Source organism: Capsicum annuum, chromosome 8 (genome assembly GCF_002878395.1).
Source record: "Capsicum annuum cultivar UCD-10X-F1 chromosome 8, UCD10Xv1.1, whole genome shotgun sequence".
Lineage (NCBI taxonomy): Eukaryota > Viridiplantae > Streptophyta > Magnoliopsida > Solanales > Solanaceae > Capsicum > Capsicum annuum.
In genome coordinates, this window is record NC_061118.1 from 124,386,714 (window position 1) to 124,404,347 (window position 17,634).

Sequence of the window (17,634 nt, forward strand, 5' to 3'; positions counted from 1 at the left end):
AGAATATTAAGTATATCTTTTTGATACAGTAAATTCATGTTACTTAACTGAGTGTTCATTTGATTCTACAAAGAGGTGACTTGTACTGTAATAACTGTCAACTTATCAACTTCTAGCACTATTGAAACTTTCTTCAAGGTTCCCTTTGACACATCTATATTGTACTTGAGGTTTCCTAATGAGATACAATTCAAAAATATGTACAATGCATCATATGTCTTCTCTAATGCCTTCCCACCTACTGCTAAGTCTAGAAGAATCTTTGTATTTGGTTAAATTCCCCTCTATAAAAGTATGCACTAAACCCCCATTGGCCTGGTGGTGATGTGGGAATTCATTAAGCATGGAATTGAACTAAAATATCTTGGGTTTTAACCCTTAAAATATTTCCTAGAAATCTATTCTATGGACCCGATACGACTCATGGATATGATCCATAAACTGGGGTACAAGTGGTATGATCTTGTCGTATGCTGACTAGTGTTAGTTGGTTGGATGGTTTTGGTCAGTGAAATTAGTACAACTTAGAGGTGTAAGTCGTAAGGGATTGGTATGAGTTATATTAGGGACTTGTATGGTGGATAGTGTTTGATCCTCCTGGTATTTCATTTTCCCAGGGATACGGGTTATGGGTATAGATCATATATTTTGGTTACAATATAGATGGATGAGTCATATAATGGAAAGTGTTTGATCCAAGGGTTGAGGCTTGGATACGAATAGAGGAAACCAATCGTATAGGAGGGTACAACTCATAAGGGTCAGTCCTATCCCTGTGATGAGATTTATGCAACTTAAGTGAGGGTATTATAGATATTTTCCTACTTACCCTAAATAGGACCCACGACTTCTAATACACTTAGGAGGTTATTTACCTTATCATTCTATTCATTAATACTTAGAAACTATTTCAAAATATCTCATAATTCTCTCAAGAGCTTGTGGGGCAAGGAAGCTAGGAGTTCAACTAAGGGATTGCTTTGTGGCTTGATTTGGTGATTTATTTCCATCAATTCTTTAGTTTAAGGCATGGTTCTCTTCCCTCATTGTAATTTCAACTAAAGGCATGGCTCATATTATTGATTTCATGGTTTTACTATTTCATGATTATGGTTTTTCAGTTATTATTGGGTTCTATGGTTTTAATTATGCTTTTATATGCATTAATGGTGATTTTGGACAATTAGATTACATGGTAATGGTTTAATAGTCTTTGGAATTAGTTTTGGTTATATTATGCCCCCAAGGTGTTTGATGAAATGCTTATAAAGATATGTTTATTGCATTTACTTATTTTAGTGGAACTCTTGCATGGTTTAAACTGGATAAAAGATTTATGCATGGTTTAAATGGATTGAAAAGACGAAATTCTAAAAGTTTATGCTTGTGGAGAACATGGAAGTCTCCAAGTGGATTTAATATAGTATATGGAAAGGGCACCAAAGGTCCTCTTAACCAAAATGGATTGGTTAAGGATATTACTTGCAAGTAATAGGCAGTATGATGATACCACTGATATTTTCCTTGGTTAATAAATTGTAAATGGATTGATTGGACATGGTTTTAATTAGGAATTAATGATGGGGTGTGTAGCTAAGCCATAGAAGTTGGCGATCTCGGGGGGACGAAAACTAAAAACTCATATTTGCCGATATAAGGTGTCCTTAATGACCATATGCAAGTGTCATATTTTTTAATAGAGGTATGTACTAGTCATCCCATGGGATATTGCCAGGTCGTGTGCCTATATGCAGTGAGACCCTTTCAGCATGGGGAGTTGAGCCTATATCTCCAGTGGGTGGTTCGGACGACAAAGCTACACAACCCAGGTAAAGGTTTTAAGTGTATACTAAACCCGATCCCTTTTTCTAGAACTTATATATGTATAGGTGTATGCATTATAGATGGTTTTACTAGGTTTTATAACTGACATTATTTTATCCTTACCCTGAGTTTCATGCTAGCGGTCATTCGCTACCCCAGTCTTCTAGCGGTTGTATACCCATGCTATGCAAGAACTAACTATTCTAATCCTTATGTTTAGTACGCAGATTCGATATCAACATTTATACTGAAGTGGTAAGCTTTCATCATTTCGGAAGGCATCATTTCATGTTATGGATTTCTTTAGACACTTTTATTTTATTTTGGATATTGGTTTTGGAAATGGTTGGGGGAATATCCTAAACGGATTTCTTTACTCTTTTGGATAAAGGCTTTGTGGTACTTTTAGGGGTTGGTATAGACTGGATCGGTATTAATGTTGGACTTTTCATTAGAATAAACTGAGAGGCTGGTATCATCGGATACAAATTTCTCACTATTCCATCACATTCCATTTTGGGATCGATTTTCATATTATGTTTTGTATTCCGTTAGTTTTATTGTCTATGATTTGGTTTGGAATGGTTGGTCGTTTGGTAGGGTACGACTAGACTCAGTTAGATCAGTCACAATTGTGACCCTATCCTAGAGTTTTAATGAGAATAATAACGCTATCTTGTTATGTATTCAAAATTCATCCCACCTAAGGCTGGATGTAGGTGGTTGGGTTGGGCAATAAAGGGAGGTCCCAGTCCTGGTTGGACTTGGGATTCCTATTATGATAAGGTCCGTGGTCGGGTCGTGTTATGTACCTCTCCCAAGCTTGATACAAATTTTCACAATATTTCTACCTGAAACTCAATATTTCACTCATCAACCTTACAGTCTTTCCAGATGGGAAGCATTGAATAAAAATTTTCCATGCTAAATTATCTCAGGTAGTGATAGAAATAAGTGGCTCAGCCTTTAGCCAGCTCTTAGATTCCCTCAATAGAGAAAAAATGATGAAAATCGGTGACACTCCTATGGGAATGTAATTATCATTGATATAAAGGAAATTCTATAAACATTGTTGTAGATCCTCATAAGATAATCTTGTAAACTGCCCACTAGTGAGTAATAGTTGCACCATATTTTATTTCTACTAAAATTGACCTATCACAATCGGTCTATGGATGCTATTAGTAACACTGTTGGCAAGTAGGATTGCCAACTCGTGAACTAGTCTTGCTGCTGCCATTTCTGCAGGAGCAATTTCTGCCAGATCAGCTAGCTGAAGTTGTTAGATTGGGTATTAAAGAGTTGCTGCCCTCCGCCGCTGATAAAATACTCGCTAAGGTTCTAAGTATGGCTCTACCATTTCTCCCTCATTTGCTATATCAAGGTACAATTTTGACCTACTAAATTCAAATGCTAATACTAAGTCGCCAACACTTGTATAATATTACCAAGAATAAAATTCAAGAAAATACTAATTTCTTAAGTTCTCGGCAGTGACGCCAAAAATTTATTGTGTCCAAACAAATATGCAAGTGTAAATGGTCTGATAAGTAATAAAGTACCTTTAAAAGAGTCAAATATCAAACCCATAGGGACTACTAGTTTAAGAATTCACTTAACTGAGTTGTTAATCATATTTCAAACAAGTATTGTGTTGTATCAAGATGAGTTATGAAATTATAGATGACTAATGGTAAGTAAAGGTAATAAAATGGAACAATCGTAGTTAGAGAAAGGTTGTAATCACTATCGAGGGGAAATTTCAAGGTCAAGCTACTCTCGATAGTCATGTATATCACCAATCTTTCACTGGTTACGCTGTTTATCGAGTTGTTAGTTCAAAGGGTTGATAACTTGATTGTGGTCTTCCAAACCTCTAATCATCTACCTAAAAGAATCTTACAACTACATCGTTTAGAGGGGGTGCCATAATCTAATTTAGATACATTAAACTATCTTAATGCAATTGAACTAAATAAGGCATTCTAAGTATATTCCTATCCTAAACATGAATCAAATCTTTTCTTTATAAAATATGAGAACTTTTTCCTAAAACTCCTCGTTCTATGTTAATAATGCTCCTTTCGGGTTCATAAGAGGATTATAAATGTATTTTAATGGAGGCTAAGCATCTAAATAGTAAAAAAAGAGTTTAATAAGAACCCATATGATAATCCAGCGGTTCACCAACTAAAGAATATCAAATACAATCATGTGGTTGGCCTCATTTACAAGAAAAATGTTATTAGCCACTCATGTTGAAAATCAACATCAAAGAATTCGAAGTATTCAATCAATAATTGAAGTAAAAGAGAAGAGTAGCAAAGTAACCCTAAATCCAAGCCCTCCTATGTTTTTCTCCTTTCTTAGATGTACGTAACTCCTTGTAAAATAAAATAAGTGTCCTATTTATAGTATAAGGGAAAAATCAGTCTAAACCGCCCCTTCGTGTCATACCCTTATTGCGTATGCAAACTAGAATAGGTTATTCGAGTTTTGGCCAGCTCCAAGTTATGCCCTTATCATGTGGCTTAGCTTTGGTGGCATAGAGTAGTGTATCCAATTACCTTCGATAATGTACTCTTTTCATTTTTCTTCGTGTCTTATTCTTTGTAGATATTGTTCTAACTCTTATGCTCGTCTTGCCACCCTATATTGCCCCTAATGCCTTAAATCATCCACAAGTTTAGTATTAACACCCAATCAAGCTCAATTTTCACAAAATTCTAGCACTGAAACACTAATCATGTCCATCAGTTCATGAACATAAATTAAGCTCAATCAAATAAATATAGATTTACAGTGTAGCTCATAAAATAGACACAAGTATGGGCAATAATTCGCACTTGGATGTATAAATACGCTTAAGATCATTTACCCCTTTTATTTTTAAACTCATTTTTGAATTCTTTTTAGACCCAACACGAATATAGGCAATATGGATATCAATAGCTTTTTTTAAGAATAGATGTAATATTTGAATATTGTAGTTGAATCTAAGACCATTCATAAGGGGAAGGCTTCATATTAAATTACTGTAGGTTGGGATGTTATCATTTTAGGGGGGGAGGTTTATGACTTAATTTCTTTTAGATTGAGTTGGGTATTTAATATACAAGTAAAACATGCTACAAGTTGGAAAGAATAGCTATGAGATTCATATTTTTAGAATATTATTAATGTTATGTACCTGTGTGGGGCTAATACTCTGTTATTTGTTGACTTGTGATATCTAAAATTTTATGTTGCCCATCCGGAAGATTTATTTTATATCATTGACTTTAACTGTGTATTTATATCCCTTCATTATAGATATGATGCCCGTGTGGGAGCTCATTTTGTTAGCATTGGACTTATTAGCATTAGTTGCCTTTATTATAATAGAAATACCCAAGTTAGGAGTTGTGCTATATTAATCATGTCTTACATGCATTTATATTCTGATGGTACCAAATTAGAGATGATATATATGTGTTGGATTTATTGGATATCATTATATCGAGTTGATTATGAGGATTACATCTTTATTCTATACAAATACAATCATTAGATACTGGTACCAATGAGAAATATTATTTTTGGAAGAAAATTAGACACTTCTATTAAAATCCTATTCGTGAATACAAACTACAGAGGTGAGTTGAGTTGAGATATGTGATATATCATATGAGTTGTGAAACTTCCATGGGTCCTACCTAGGAGCTGGGAGCTCGGTAAGTGTATATAGAAAGTAATGCAATGACTTTTACCATTTAATTATCCCATCCACATTACATTGCAATCCAATTGCAAATGCATCTTTCATGATTTTTTTTAGTTTCTTTGATTTGTGTTTAGCTTCAATATTTCCTTCATATATATCTGTGCTGCTTTTCATTTTCGTGTTTACATATTAGAATTGTCATTGGTGAAGATAGAATGAGCTATCATTTGAGACTCTTCTACTTGTAGGTGATGCACTTATAGTGTATTTTACATATCTATTTCCTGTTTTGCTCAGTCAATCTATGGAACCTACTAAGTATTAGCGGATTGTACTCACCCCTACTATGCTCTTTCGGTGCAAATCCTAGCATGAGTACGATACACAGAGGTTGGGATCATATTATTGATTAGTGTTATTCAAGTTACTGGACCATTCTAGTGTTCAGGGCGGATACAAGATCTCAGGATGTTTTACTTATGTTTTTATTTGGATTAGAGACAAATTTTGTATTCTTATGTTTTCGAATTTGTACTTAGATGCTCTTAAATTGTGACACAAAATTTTGATTGATTTGTGTTACTTCTTCAGATTTGCATTTTTATTACATATATTCCATAATTGGCTTAACTTCGTTCTAGAAGTTTCGTCTTACTATTTTCATTTTTATTGAGTTTTCTGTACTGTTTGGTGATTGACTTACTTGTCAAGGTTGAATTGCGACAAGTGCTATCATGACCTCATTTTTTTTATCATGACAACGTGCAAACCTTGTACTTCCTATAAACAACTACAACCAATATTTTCTCTATCTAAAATTATTGATCGTATTTCACTTTTACATGTCAATTAATAAAACATTAATTAAGAAATATTTTAACTATTTTATTTATATTTATATTTTGAATATATAATCTCTTTTCATTACATTTGTTTTAGGTATCTGATATCTTCTCATAATTAAGATATTTATGACTTCAAAAAATTATTACTATTAAAGGTATAGTGAGAAATATTAATTAGTTATATCTTGAACACTTACGATGATAAATAATTTAGCACAATTAATTTTTCAAAAATTATGATAAGTAATTTAAGACGGGTGGAGTATAAGTAAGTACTTTTCTTATGTCGGTTTATGAGATTTTTTTTTTATTGACTCAAAATAAACATTTTATCCATATTTAATAATTATTTAACTTCAAAAATTTCATTCTACTTTTAATGAAATTATTTATTATCATAAAAATTTCTACAACTTATGTTAGACCAGAAATCTTGAACTCCTTTTCTAGTTAAACACTCGATATAAATTGGATAGAAGAATCACTAACAAATATATTATTTTTTTTAAGAAAAGAAAAGCTCGTGAACCTACCCATATATTCATGGGAAAAATGATGATGGAACGCCATAAATATAGGCAGAATAAAGGACCTGGTGTGCATGTCGCAATGCCAAAATATAAAAGGATAACCTCATTTATCACGTGTAATTGGCAGCAGTTTGTACATAAGGGTAGGCCATATTTTTTTGTACATGTTGTTTTACACCTTTTTCTTTCCTTTTTTTTCTTATTTTCAAAATATAGTGTGGGATTCGCGTTTAAAGCGCCTTATTTTATCAACTTAGTACTATATTAAAATCCACATTATCGTCTAAACGAACTACAAACTATACTAGTATATACTCAAAGTCTTTTTCTTCTCTTTCAAATTAATTCTTCAATGTTCAATATTAATTCCCAGCTTAATTAATTTTGATTTGTACATTAATTAAAAATTATTAAGATGAGAAGAAAGTGTAACTTGGAGCTCAGACTTGTCCCTCCTTCTTGTGTTTCAGCCCCATACTTCGACTCCATCTAAGTACACACTCTCTCTCTCTCTATACTCAAATCCATAGGAAGTCCAAAATTATTTCCTCATTTTTTTATGATTATATATAAAGTTTATCACAATATTTAGTCAAAGGCAGAACAAAGAATGAAACTTATGAATTTTAAATTTTATTTTTTCTAGTTATTGAATTTTAGATTATTCATTTGTACATACTTGATGAATTTTTAAGATAAAAACAAGGTTTCAACCGAAGCTACTGGTTTCAATTGAACCTGTACCCAAAACTCTTGCTCTGCCCTTGAATGTAGTAAAATACCAATCTCGGATCGATAGACAAGTCTGTAACTATTGGTCGTATTAAATATTTATTTCTTCAATAACAGGGGAGAAAAAGAAAGTATAGATCAAGAAAAGCAACAACAACTAACAATATTCTATGATGGTAAAGTTGTTGTTTCTGAGGCTACTGAGCTACAGGTATATTTTACACTCAATACAATTATCAATTTGAATAAGTGTTTTAAATTTATTCGGTCGAAATCAGCATATCTTATCGACTGAATTACTGCAATATTTAGAAGTTCGTCTAATTTGATACTGAATATTGAGGAGAAAATTCATGGATATTCTTTCGGGGAGGTTGGGTTGGGGGTGGAGGTCAAAATTCTCTTAAAAATAAGGAAAGTTAAGTTCTGTTTTATAAACAAAAAGATACAGTAGAGATTTATTTTTTTCCTCAACAATTACTATAGGTATCAAACACTATTTTGGTTATCAAGGTACTGTGACCATACAAAAGATACACTTTTCAATCATCTATTTTTGGTTTTTTGCACTTCCACTTGTAAATTTTCAAATTTCAAAATTTGGACAACTTTTAAAACTTAATTTTTTAAGTTTCAATATCAAATCTGTGATTAAATGAAAGCTAAGCTAAATTGCATCTTAGAAAACATGTTGTACACTCATAATTTTGAAATTGTGAATTTTCAGTTTTTTCTATGCTCTTTTTTAAGTTAAGTTGTCCATCCAGACTTGCATCTCTCGACCCAGTGGTAGCTACTATATAGACCCTTACAATATTTATTAATTAAATAAGTATAGATTACACGAGGATCCGGGAGACTTTTTATTTTTTTTGTAAAAACCAAGATTGGGGCTCTAAAGTAGGTTCTACTCCAATTAGAAATAAATACAATAGATGTTGAAGAAACAGATAAATATGATTCGGAAGATAGTGAAACATATACAGAAATTTTAACAAATACAAAAAATTTAGCAATTAATGAAAAAAAAAAAGAAGTAATTAATGCAGAAAACTTAGAAAATAGAAACACAGAAATAAATACTCTTGATAAAAAAATAGATGAAAATATGAGTAGTTTTGTTTGACTTATATTCTTCGGGTGAGTTTCGATATGAAGATATTTTTTGAAATCCTTTTGAAGCAAATAATGAGGTTCTATTCCTATTTTTTTCTTTGTAACTATTGAGTAGTTTTGTTTGACTTATAATTCTTCGGGTGGGTTTCGATATGAAGATATTTTTTGAAATCCTTTTGATGTTAATAATAAGGTTATTTTTTTTTTTGATATATAAGTCAGAAATATTATTCTAAATGTATTTTATATATGATCTTAACAATTAATGTGAAATATCATTAGTAAAATTTATTTTTTACATATTTAATGAATTTATTCTTGTATAAAATATATCTGCTGAAAGTTTTGATTAATCAAACTTGACAAAATTTAAAATTATTTTCTCCGTACCAAAAATACCTGATTTATTTGTTTTTCTTTCATGTTAATATAGGCTAGAGCTATTATAAATCTCGTAAGTAAAGAAAAGAAGGAGAACATAAAGACACAATCATCACCGGCATAGTCATCACTTTTGGAGCTACCATCACCATTATTGCAGTCGCCAAATGGGGTTTTCATGAAGAAATCAGTGCAAAGATTTCTCAGAAGCAAAAGAGTAGAGCTCAAGCAATTTCTCCATATAATCACTAGCAACTAAAAATACTTTTGGTGTTCTTTTATTTATTCTTTTCCTACTTTATTCCCCCTTCTTATTTGCGATTTTCTGTCAATGTAAAAGAATATTGTTTTCGTGTTATTACGAAAGACATGCTCTGAGATACGTAAAATACTAATTTCATGGTGCTCTAGTTATTCTAACGCATGTGATTATTTCCGTTTATTAAGAGTCGGTTGATTAATTTATAGAGTTAAATTTTATTAAATCAACTCAGTAATTTAACGGAAAAGAACAAACAATATCTCTAAACTATTTAAAATTGGTCAAATTTATTCCTCTTTTATGTTTCTTTGGAGAATACTTAGAAAACCTAAATTTGGGACCAAATTCATTTTTCTCTATAATATAAAGTGGTTTCTTTCATTGTAATTCATCCTTCAATAAAATTCCTCAAGGAAAGTAAGAACACTCCTTTCTCTGTCCTAATATTCTTGTTCTTGCTATATTAGTTTATAACACATTATCAACGTGAGTCACTAACTAGTTAAGTTGTTTGTTATTTTCGAGTTAATAAATCTATACTTAGTGAACTTCAACAATATGTACAAAATATAGTACGAACAACTAAATGAGGTTCTAACTATGTATTTTCAAATATGAACTTCAACAATAAGTTAAAATCAACCTATGAACAACAAAGCTGAAGTTCAAACCTACTATGACCTACAAATGAAGTTCAAACTATTTCTGAAAAATAGTAAATCAGATATTTCGAAAGAGATGAAAATTAGAAAATTCAAGTCCACTGAATTAACAATGTGTCCTTAAGAATATTATTTCCCTCAAGTACTTAAGGTCACAAAATATATCGTCTCCAGGATAAAATAAATCACTTTAGCAAAATAGCAGTACCTCAAATTCTATTAAACAATAAACTTACTCCATGGTAGTAAAATACACTTGAGTTTTTCAAGAAGAAGAGTATTTTTAACCTCAAAATTTCATGCCAATACTAGAGGAAAAATCATGTATTCATATCCAAAAGGTGTTGCTTTAGAAAAAAAAAGCAATTGTTCGTGAAGAGTTGCACTATTTAAGAAAACTGGATCCACATGTACCCATGTGCATCTGCATATGACGATCTGCAACCATAGATCACCATTTTTGTAATATTCCATATTATACTTAGCCTAGTTCAGCTCCTAGTTGTATGCATAAGAGGTTTAAAGGCTGGAAATTTAACCAAGTGTTGGGGACTTAGCCATATTTTGACCTCTTAACTTCGAGAATTTTTAAACGAGTCTTCCCAACCCCGAGATGTTGGTTTTTTAGTTAATTCATGTTCAGGGGTGTAAGGAGCATGTCTTGTGGAGGTTTTAAATTTTTTGGACGAGGGTTGGATCATGTTTGGATTTTAATTCAAGAACCTCACCGCGATAGTGGCGCATGATGGTGGGTACAGAAATGAGCCCTTTATCGCATCGCGGTGGCCATCTAATCCGTATTCCTGTTGCAGATTTAATTTCTTGAGGGGAAGTTACATCTTTTCCTATTGATCCAATTCATAAAAACCCTAATTAAAATGTTGGTTACGGCATTATTTGCCAATATTCTCCAATTTTCTCTCAAAAGTAAACCCTAATCATCCCTTAAGTTCATCAATTTCATTCCTTTCTCTCAAATAAAACCAAGAATTCAAGTTTCCTAAACCAAGAACATTTAAGAAAAACATCAAAATTGTGTTTTTTTTCAAGCTCAAGGGTTTAAGGTATGTGTGATGTTCATTCGTGGGTCTTTTTCATCCATGGTGTCCAAGAATCCCCTTTTGATATCAGTTTATCAGTTTTTACATATTTATGATGGATTGTCTCCATGACGTTATTGATTTTGATTACAAGTTATGTTACAAGTGGTTTTCAATAGAATGAGCCCTTATATGATTTTAGCGTTGAAATCCTCATGTTAAATCCCTAATACATGGTATTAGTATTATAACTATGCTTTCAATCGTATGTTTTACCCATTCCCATGCTTAGATTTATGACTCACATGTGTTTGATGAAAGTCTAAATGTTAAATTTTGAGCAATGATCCTTTAATATGGTTTTTAAAGCTTTATATGTCCTTCTTGTTATTATCATTCAATGATGGAGGGTTATAAACACCCGATAATTAGTTGTTCACATAATTTTAGTATCTTCAGAATGATTTTAGATATACTATGAACATTATTATTCAGTTAGTTATTATGATCATTTGTTTGTTTAGTTAATCTTAGTTCAGTCCATTAATCAGTGTCTTTCAGTTGGGAGTAAAACTTAGCATACAGTGAATTTAGGGATTATGTCTCCCCCATCAATTTTGGATGAAACACTTGTCTCCCCCGTCAGTTAGGCATGAGACGTTAGTAGTAGTCTCTAAGTTCCAGACCTATGGTGACCATAGACTTTGAGGGGTCCCCTGTCAGTTAGGCATTACACCCAAGTCCTTCGGGATATCAGATTAGTAGATCTGCACAGCCAACATTAGTACCCATGGCACAGTACTGACACCTTTCCAACTGGGGTTACAGGTTTGACCCCTACAAAAGATTTGGCGCATGTCAGTTATATCTAGCTCCTACAATCTCAGCATAATGTTTAGTATAGTTTCAGTTCAGGTTTGCTTGACCAAAGCATACAGATTCTCAGATATTTAGCTAGTAGATTTTAGTATTTCAATTTATAGATTATTTCAGAAATGTGTATATGCTTGGTCTTGCATACTTAGCATTTCAGTTTTCATGCATACTTACTCGGTTATCTTATATTATTCAATTAGTCATTACTCTATGCACAGTTAACCCGTGTATTTCAGCCTAACCTCATCTCATATACCAGTACATTCAAAGTACTAATGGCATACTTTCTTCATGCTATGATATCTTATATCATAAGTTCAGATGCAAAATTTCCTTACCATGCTTAGATAGTTTAACGTCACAGTAGCAACAATAGTGGTGAGTCTTTATCTTTTGAGGACAAGTTTATCGTTCATTCAGTTAATTCAGTACTACTCTATTTCAGTCAGTTGGATCTAGTCGGGGGTTTGTCCCATTAACTCCACAGTCAATCAGTTAGAGGCTTTTTAGATAATCAAACAGTCAGTTAAATTGTTATTCAGTTACCAAACATTTCAGTGTTATCAGTTATGTAAGATTTGATAGTTGTACTTTCAGTATTTAGATTTGCATGACTATGTTTCTTAATTATCTTCTGTATATGTGTTTTGTTGCTATTATACTCATTGCTCATAGTAGGTACCAGCTCATGGGTTAGCTTGTGGTCACTTGTGACCGTAAGTACTATTTTCATGACTATGGTATAGCCTCGGGTAGTGACAAAACTTGGTATTAGAGCCTAAGGTTTCAGAGAGTCCTCGGGAGTGTAAAAAGCTACGTTAAATAGAGTTTTGTGCATGGGTGTGAAGCGCGCCACACTTATGGACATGAGAATACAAGATATTTTAATAAAATTTTCCCTTCTTTCAGTATTCGTACCATGTGAGTGAGCATGAGCTCTATTTAAACTAATGTTCTAATCCATCCTTTATTCTGTTACAGAAAATACCTCCTAGAAAGAATAACAAAATAAGAAATGGAAATCAGCCTGCACCTCTACCTGTTCAGGAGGATCCCCTGAATGAGCACATCTCTCATGTCGAGTTCAAAGATTCATTCACTACCTTTGCTTATTTAGTAGCTGCTCAAAATAATCAATAGGCTGTTACCATAGCTAATTCAGTGGAAAATACAGCTGTTGCGAGGATTCAGGATTTTACCCGAATGAATACCCCTTTATTTTTGGGATTCAAGTTTGAGGAGGATCCACAAGAGTTTTTTGATATAGTTCAAAAGGCGACTAATATCATGGGTGTCACTTCAAGTAAGAGTGCAGAGTTGGTTGTTTACCAATTATAGGATGTAGCTCATACGTGGTATAAACAGTGAAAGGGTAATAGGGGTGTTGAGGCAGGGCCTACTATGTGGGAGGAATTTTCCACAGCCTTTCTAGACAGGTTCTTTTTGTTAGGGTTAAGGGAAACTAAGGTGCAGGACTTCATTAATTTGAAGCAAGGTAAGATGAGTGTGGAGGAATACTAGCTTAAGTTTACTCAGTTGGAGAGGTATGCTCCTAATATAGTTGCATACAATAGGTCTAGAATGAGAAAGTTTTCTTCTGGTGTAGATGATAGTATGGTCAAAGAGTGTAGGACTGCTATGTTGATTAAGGATATGGACCTATCTAGGCTTATGGCTCATGCTCAACAGATTGAAGAACAGAAACTTAAGAAGAGAGAGAGAATAAGAGAGCTGGAATAAATAGTTTTAACTTTTCACAGCCATGGTCAGAGGGTTGTAACCGTTCTCAGTTTCTTTAGAAATATTCATCCCCAGCTTCATCTTCAGCTAGTGTACTAGTGCCAAAGTTAAGGAATGACAATCAGGATATAGCACATGGCTCAAAGTCCAAGGGTAGTATAAACAGTGGTCGTACTAATCTTTTTTGTTGAAAGGGGTAGGAATTATCACTAGAGGGGTCAGACTAATTCTTCAATAGCGCCAATAGGTCATCCGACTCAGCAAGGTGCTACTTCTAGTGCTACCAGTGCGCCAGACAGGTTGTTTGAACTTCAGTCCCAATAGGATCAAGAAAGTTCTCCAAATATGGTTACAAGTACATTACAGGTCTTTCATCTTTATGTTATACTTTGTTACATCCTGAAGCTTCACTCTCTTTTGTAACCCCCTATATAGCTATCAATTTTGGTGTCAGTCCCAAAAATTTAGTAGAGCCTTTCTCAATATATACCCACAGTGGGTAAATCTATCACAGCCAGAAGGGTGTATAGAAATTGCCCGATTACAATATCCCAAAAAATTACTTCAGTAGATCTTGTAGAGTCTAAGATGACAAATTTTGACTTCATTCTCAACATAGATTTGCTCCACTCATGATATGCTTTAGTTGACTGGAAAAATATAGTCGTTTAGTTTTAGTTTTCCAATGAACCAATCATTAAATAGAGGGGTAGTACTTCAACGCTTAGGGGTCAGATTGTTTCATATATTAGATCTAGGAAGATTATATCTAAAGAGTTCATGTACCATATTATTATAGTCAAACACTCTAGTTCTAAGAACTCAAGTCTCGAGTCAATTTTAGTAGTAAGAGAATTTCCAGATGTGTTCCCTAAAGATCTCCCTGTAGCCCCTCTCAAAAGGGAAATTGACTTTAGAATAGTTCTCCTTCTAGATACCCAGCCTATCTCTATTCCACCCTATAGTATGGCTCCATTTAAGCTTAGAAAGTTGAAAAAGTAGTTGAAAAATCTCATAGATAAGGGATTCATCAGTCCCAATGTTTCCCCATGGGGCACTACAGTCTATTTTATGGGTAAGAAAGATGATTCTCTTAGAATGTGCATCGATTATCATTAGTTGAACAAAGTCACAATCAAGAATAAGTACTCACTCTCCAGGATTGATGAATTGTTCGACCAACTTCAAGGTGCCAGTTATTTCTCTAAGATAGACTTCAAATCCGGCTATCATCAGCTTAGAGTCAGAAAATATGATATTTCAAAGACATCTTTCAGAACTCGATATGGTCACATCAAATTTTAAGTTATGTCTTTTGGACTAACGAATTCCCCAATAGATTTCATGGAATTGATGAACTAAGTGTTCAAGTAGTACTTGGACATGTTCGTCATAGTCTTCATTAATGATATTGTTGTCTACTCCCGTAGCAAAAGTAATCATACATACTATCTCAGAATTGTATTGTAGACTCTTAGTGGCCATTAGTTATTCAAAAAATTCAGTAAGTATGAGTTTTTGCTAAGATCAGTAGCTTTCTTTGGCCATATTAATTTTGGTGATGGAATTAGAGTTCACCCTCAAAAGACTGAAATGGTAAGAAACTGGCCTAGACTCATCTCTCAGTTAGATATCAAGAGTTTTTTGTGTTTATCTAGCTATTAAAGGTGGTTTATTGAAGGGTTTTTGTCTTTTTCATCCCCCATGTCTCGATTGACTAAGAATAAAGTCAAGGTTCAGTGGTCGGATTCTTATGAAAAGAGTTTTTAGTAGTTGAACACTCGACTAACTTCAGCCTCAGTTTTGACTCTGCTAGCCAGTTCAGAGAGATTTGTTGGTTATTATGATGCTTCTAGAGTTTGCCTTGGTTGTATGTTGATGCAAAGAGGTAAGATCATAGCCTATGCCTCTAGACAACTTAAACCCATTAAAAAAAATTACTCTACCCATGATATTCAGTTACCAACTGTTGTTTCTTCCTTAAAAATTTTGAGGTACTATTTGTATGGGGTTCATGTTAATGTGTCCATGAATCACAAATATTTATAGTATGTGTTCTTGCAGAAAAATTTAAATCTTCTTCAGAGAAGGTGGTTAGAGTTGTTGAAAGATTATGATAAGAGTGTGTTGTATCATCCAAGAAAGGACAATGTAGTGTCAGATGACCTTAGTAGATTATCTATGGGTAGTGTTGTGCATGTTGAAAAGTATAAGAAGAGGTTATTTTAAGAGGTTCACCATCATGCTAGATTAGGTGTTTGATTGGTTGCTTCAGCTAAAGTTATTGTTTGGGATCAAAATAGTTTAAAATTTTCTTTGGTTGCCGAAGTAAAAGAAAGGCAAGATAGGGATTCCAGTTTGGTTAAGTTGAAGGAATCAGTTAGAGATCAAAAAGTAGAGGTTTTCTCTCAAAGAGGAAATGGTGTATTGTGATGTCAGGGTAGGATGTATGTGCAGTATGTTGATGGTTTGAGACAACAGATTTTGGCAGAAGTGCATGGTGTGCATGGCTCTTTACACCCAGGAGTCACTAAGATATTCTATGATTTATGGGAAATCTATTGGTAGAGTGGTATGGAGAGGGATATTATAGAGTTTGAAACTAAGTGTTCTAACTGTCAGCAAGTCAAGGTTGGACAACAGTGTCCTAGTAGCACATTGTAGGAGCTCAGCATCCTCACTGAGAAGTGGGAAGAGGTGGACATCGATTTTGTGATGGGTTTTCCTCGTACGCATCATCAGCATGATTCGATATGGGTGATTGTAGACAGAATGACTAAATCAACCCATTTTTTTCCAGTTCATACTTCTTATTCAGCCGGGGATTACACCGAGCTCAATATTAAAGAGTTGTTTAGGTTGCATGAAGTCTCTTTGTCTATAATTTCAGATAGAGATACTCAGTTTAACTCTACTTTTGGAAAGATTTTCAAAAGGGTCTTGGTACCCAAGTTTATCTCAGTATAACTTTTTATCCTCAGACAGTCGGTCAGGCAAAGAGGATCATTCAGATCCTATAGGATATGTTAAGGGCGTGCGTTCTTGATTTTAAGGGTAGTTGGGATGTCACTTACCTATGATCGAGTTTTCCTACAATAACAGTTATCACTCTTGTATTTAGATGGCTCCATTTGAGACTCTCTATGAGAGGAGATGTAGATCTCTTATTAGTGGGTTTGAGGCAGGTGTGACTTCTTGGAGGACTAAATTCGATGTTTGATGCAATAGAGAAGGTTCAGTTCATTAGGGAGAGGCTAAATACAACCCAAAGTCATTAGAAATCCTTTGCAAATGTGAGAAAAAATAGACTTGAGTTTGAAATTAGAGATTTAATGTATTTAAAAATCTCGCCCATCTATGGAGTGAAGAAATTTGGCAAAAAGGGTAAACTCAGGCCCTGTTATGTTGGCCCTTGCCAAAACTGTAGTCGTTCTGGGATGGTAGCTTATGATCTTGAGTTGCCTAGAGATTTGGCATTATGTTTCCTTATTAAAGAAGTGTATTAGTGAGCCATTTATTGTAGTTCCTTTAGAAAGCACAGATGTTCAGGATATCCTTTCTTATGAAGAAATCCCAGTCGAGATCCTTGATAATCAGATTTGTAGACTAAGGAATAAAGAAGTTCCCTTAGTCAAAGTTCATTGGTGGAACTAGTCTGGTGAGGGAGCCACTTGGGTAGAACAAATAGATATGCATACCAAGTACCCTCACTTTTTCTCTAAAAACTCAAAAGGTAACAATTTTTCTTAGATTGTCTCTTTTCTATTCTCAGTTCCATCTATATAATTATTCTCATGTCATTGCATGCATTCACGAATTAGTTCAGTTCATGTATCATGTTTCAGACTGAGTCATGTAATAATGTTTTCAGTTATGCATGTTAAGTAAGTGATTTCAGTTTCCCTGTATTCTCATCTAAGTCA

The 17,634-nt window shown here is 33.6% G+C and overlaps 1 protein-coding gene across 1 annotated transcript; it reads left to right on the forward strand.

Annotated features, from left to right (window-relative positions):
• The first annotated feature begins 7,293 nt into the window (after positions 1–7,293).
• On the forward strand, positions 7,294–9,433 carry LOC107879008 (protein JAZ13). The gene is given in 4 exon segments (XM_016726144.2): positions 7,294–7,389; positions 7,750–7,845; positions 9,184–9,331; positions 9,334–9,433. Coding segments are annotated over 4 exon segments (366 nt in total). The 5' UTR covers positions 7,294–7,317; the 3' UTR covers positions 9,384–9,433.
• The last annotated feature ends 8,201 nt before the right edge of the window (positions 9,434–17,634 follow it).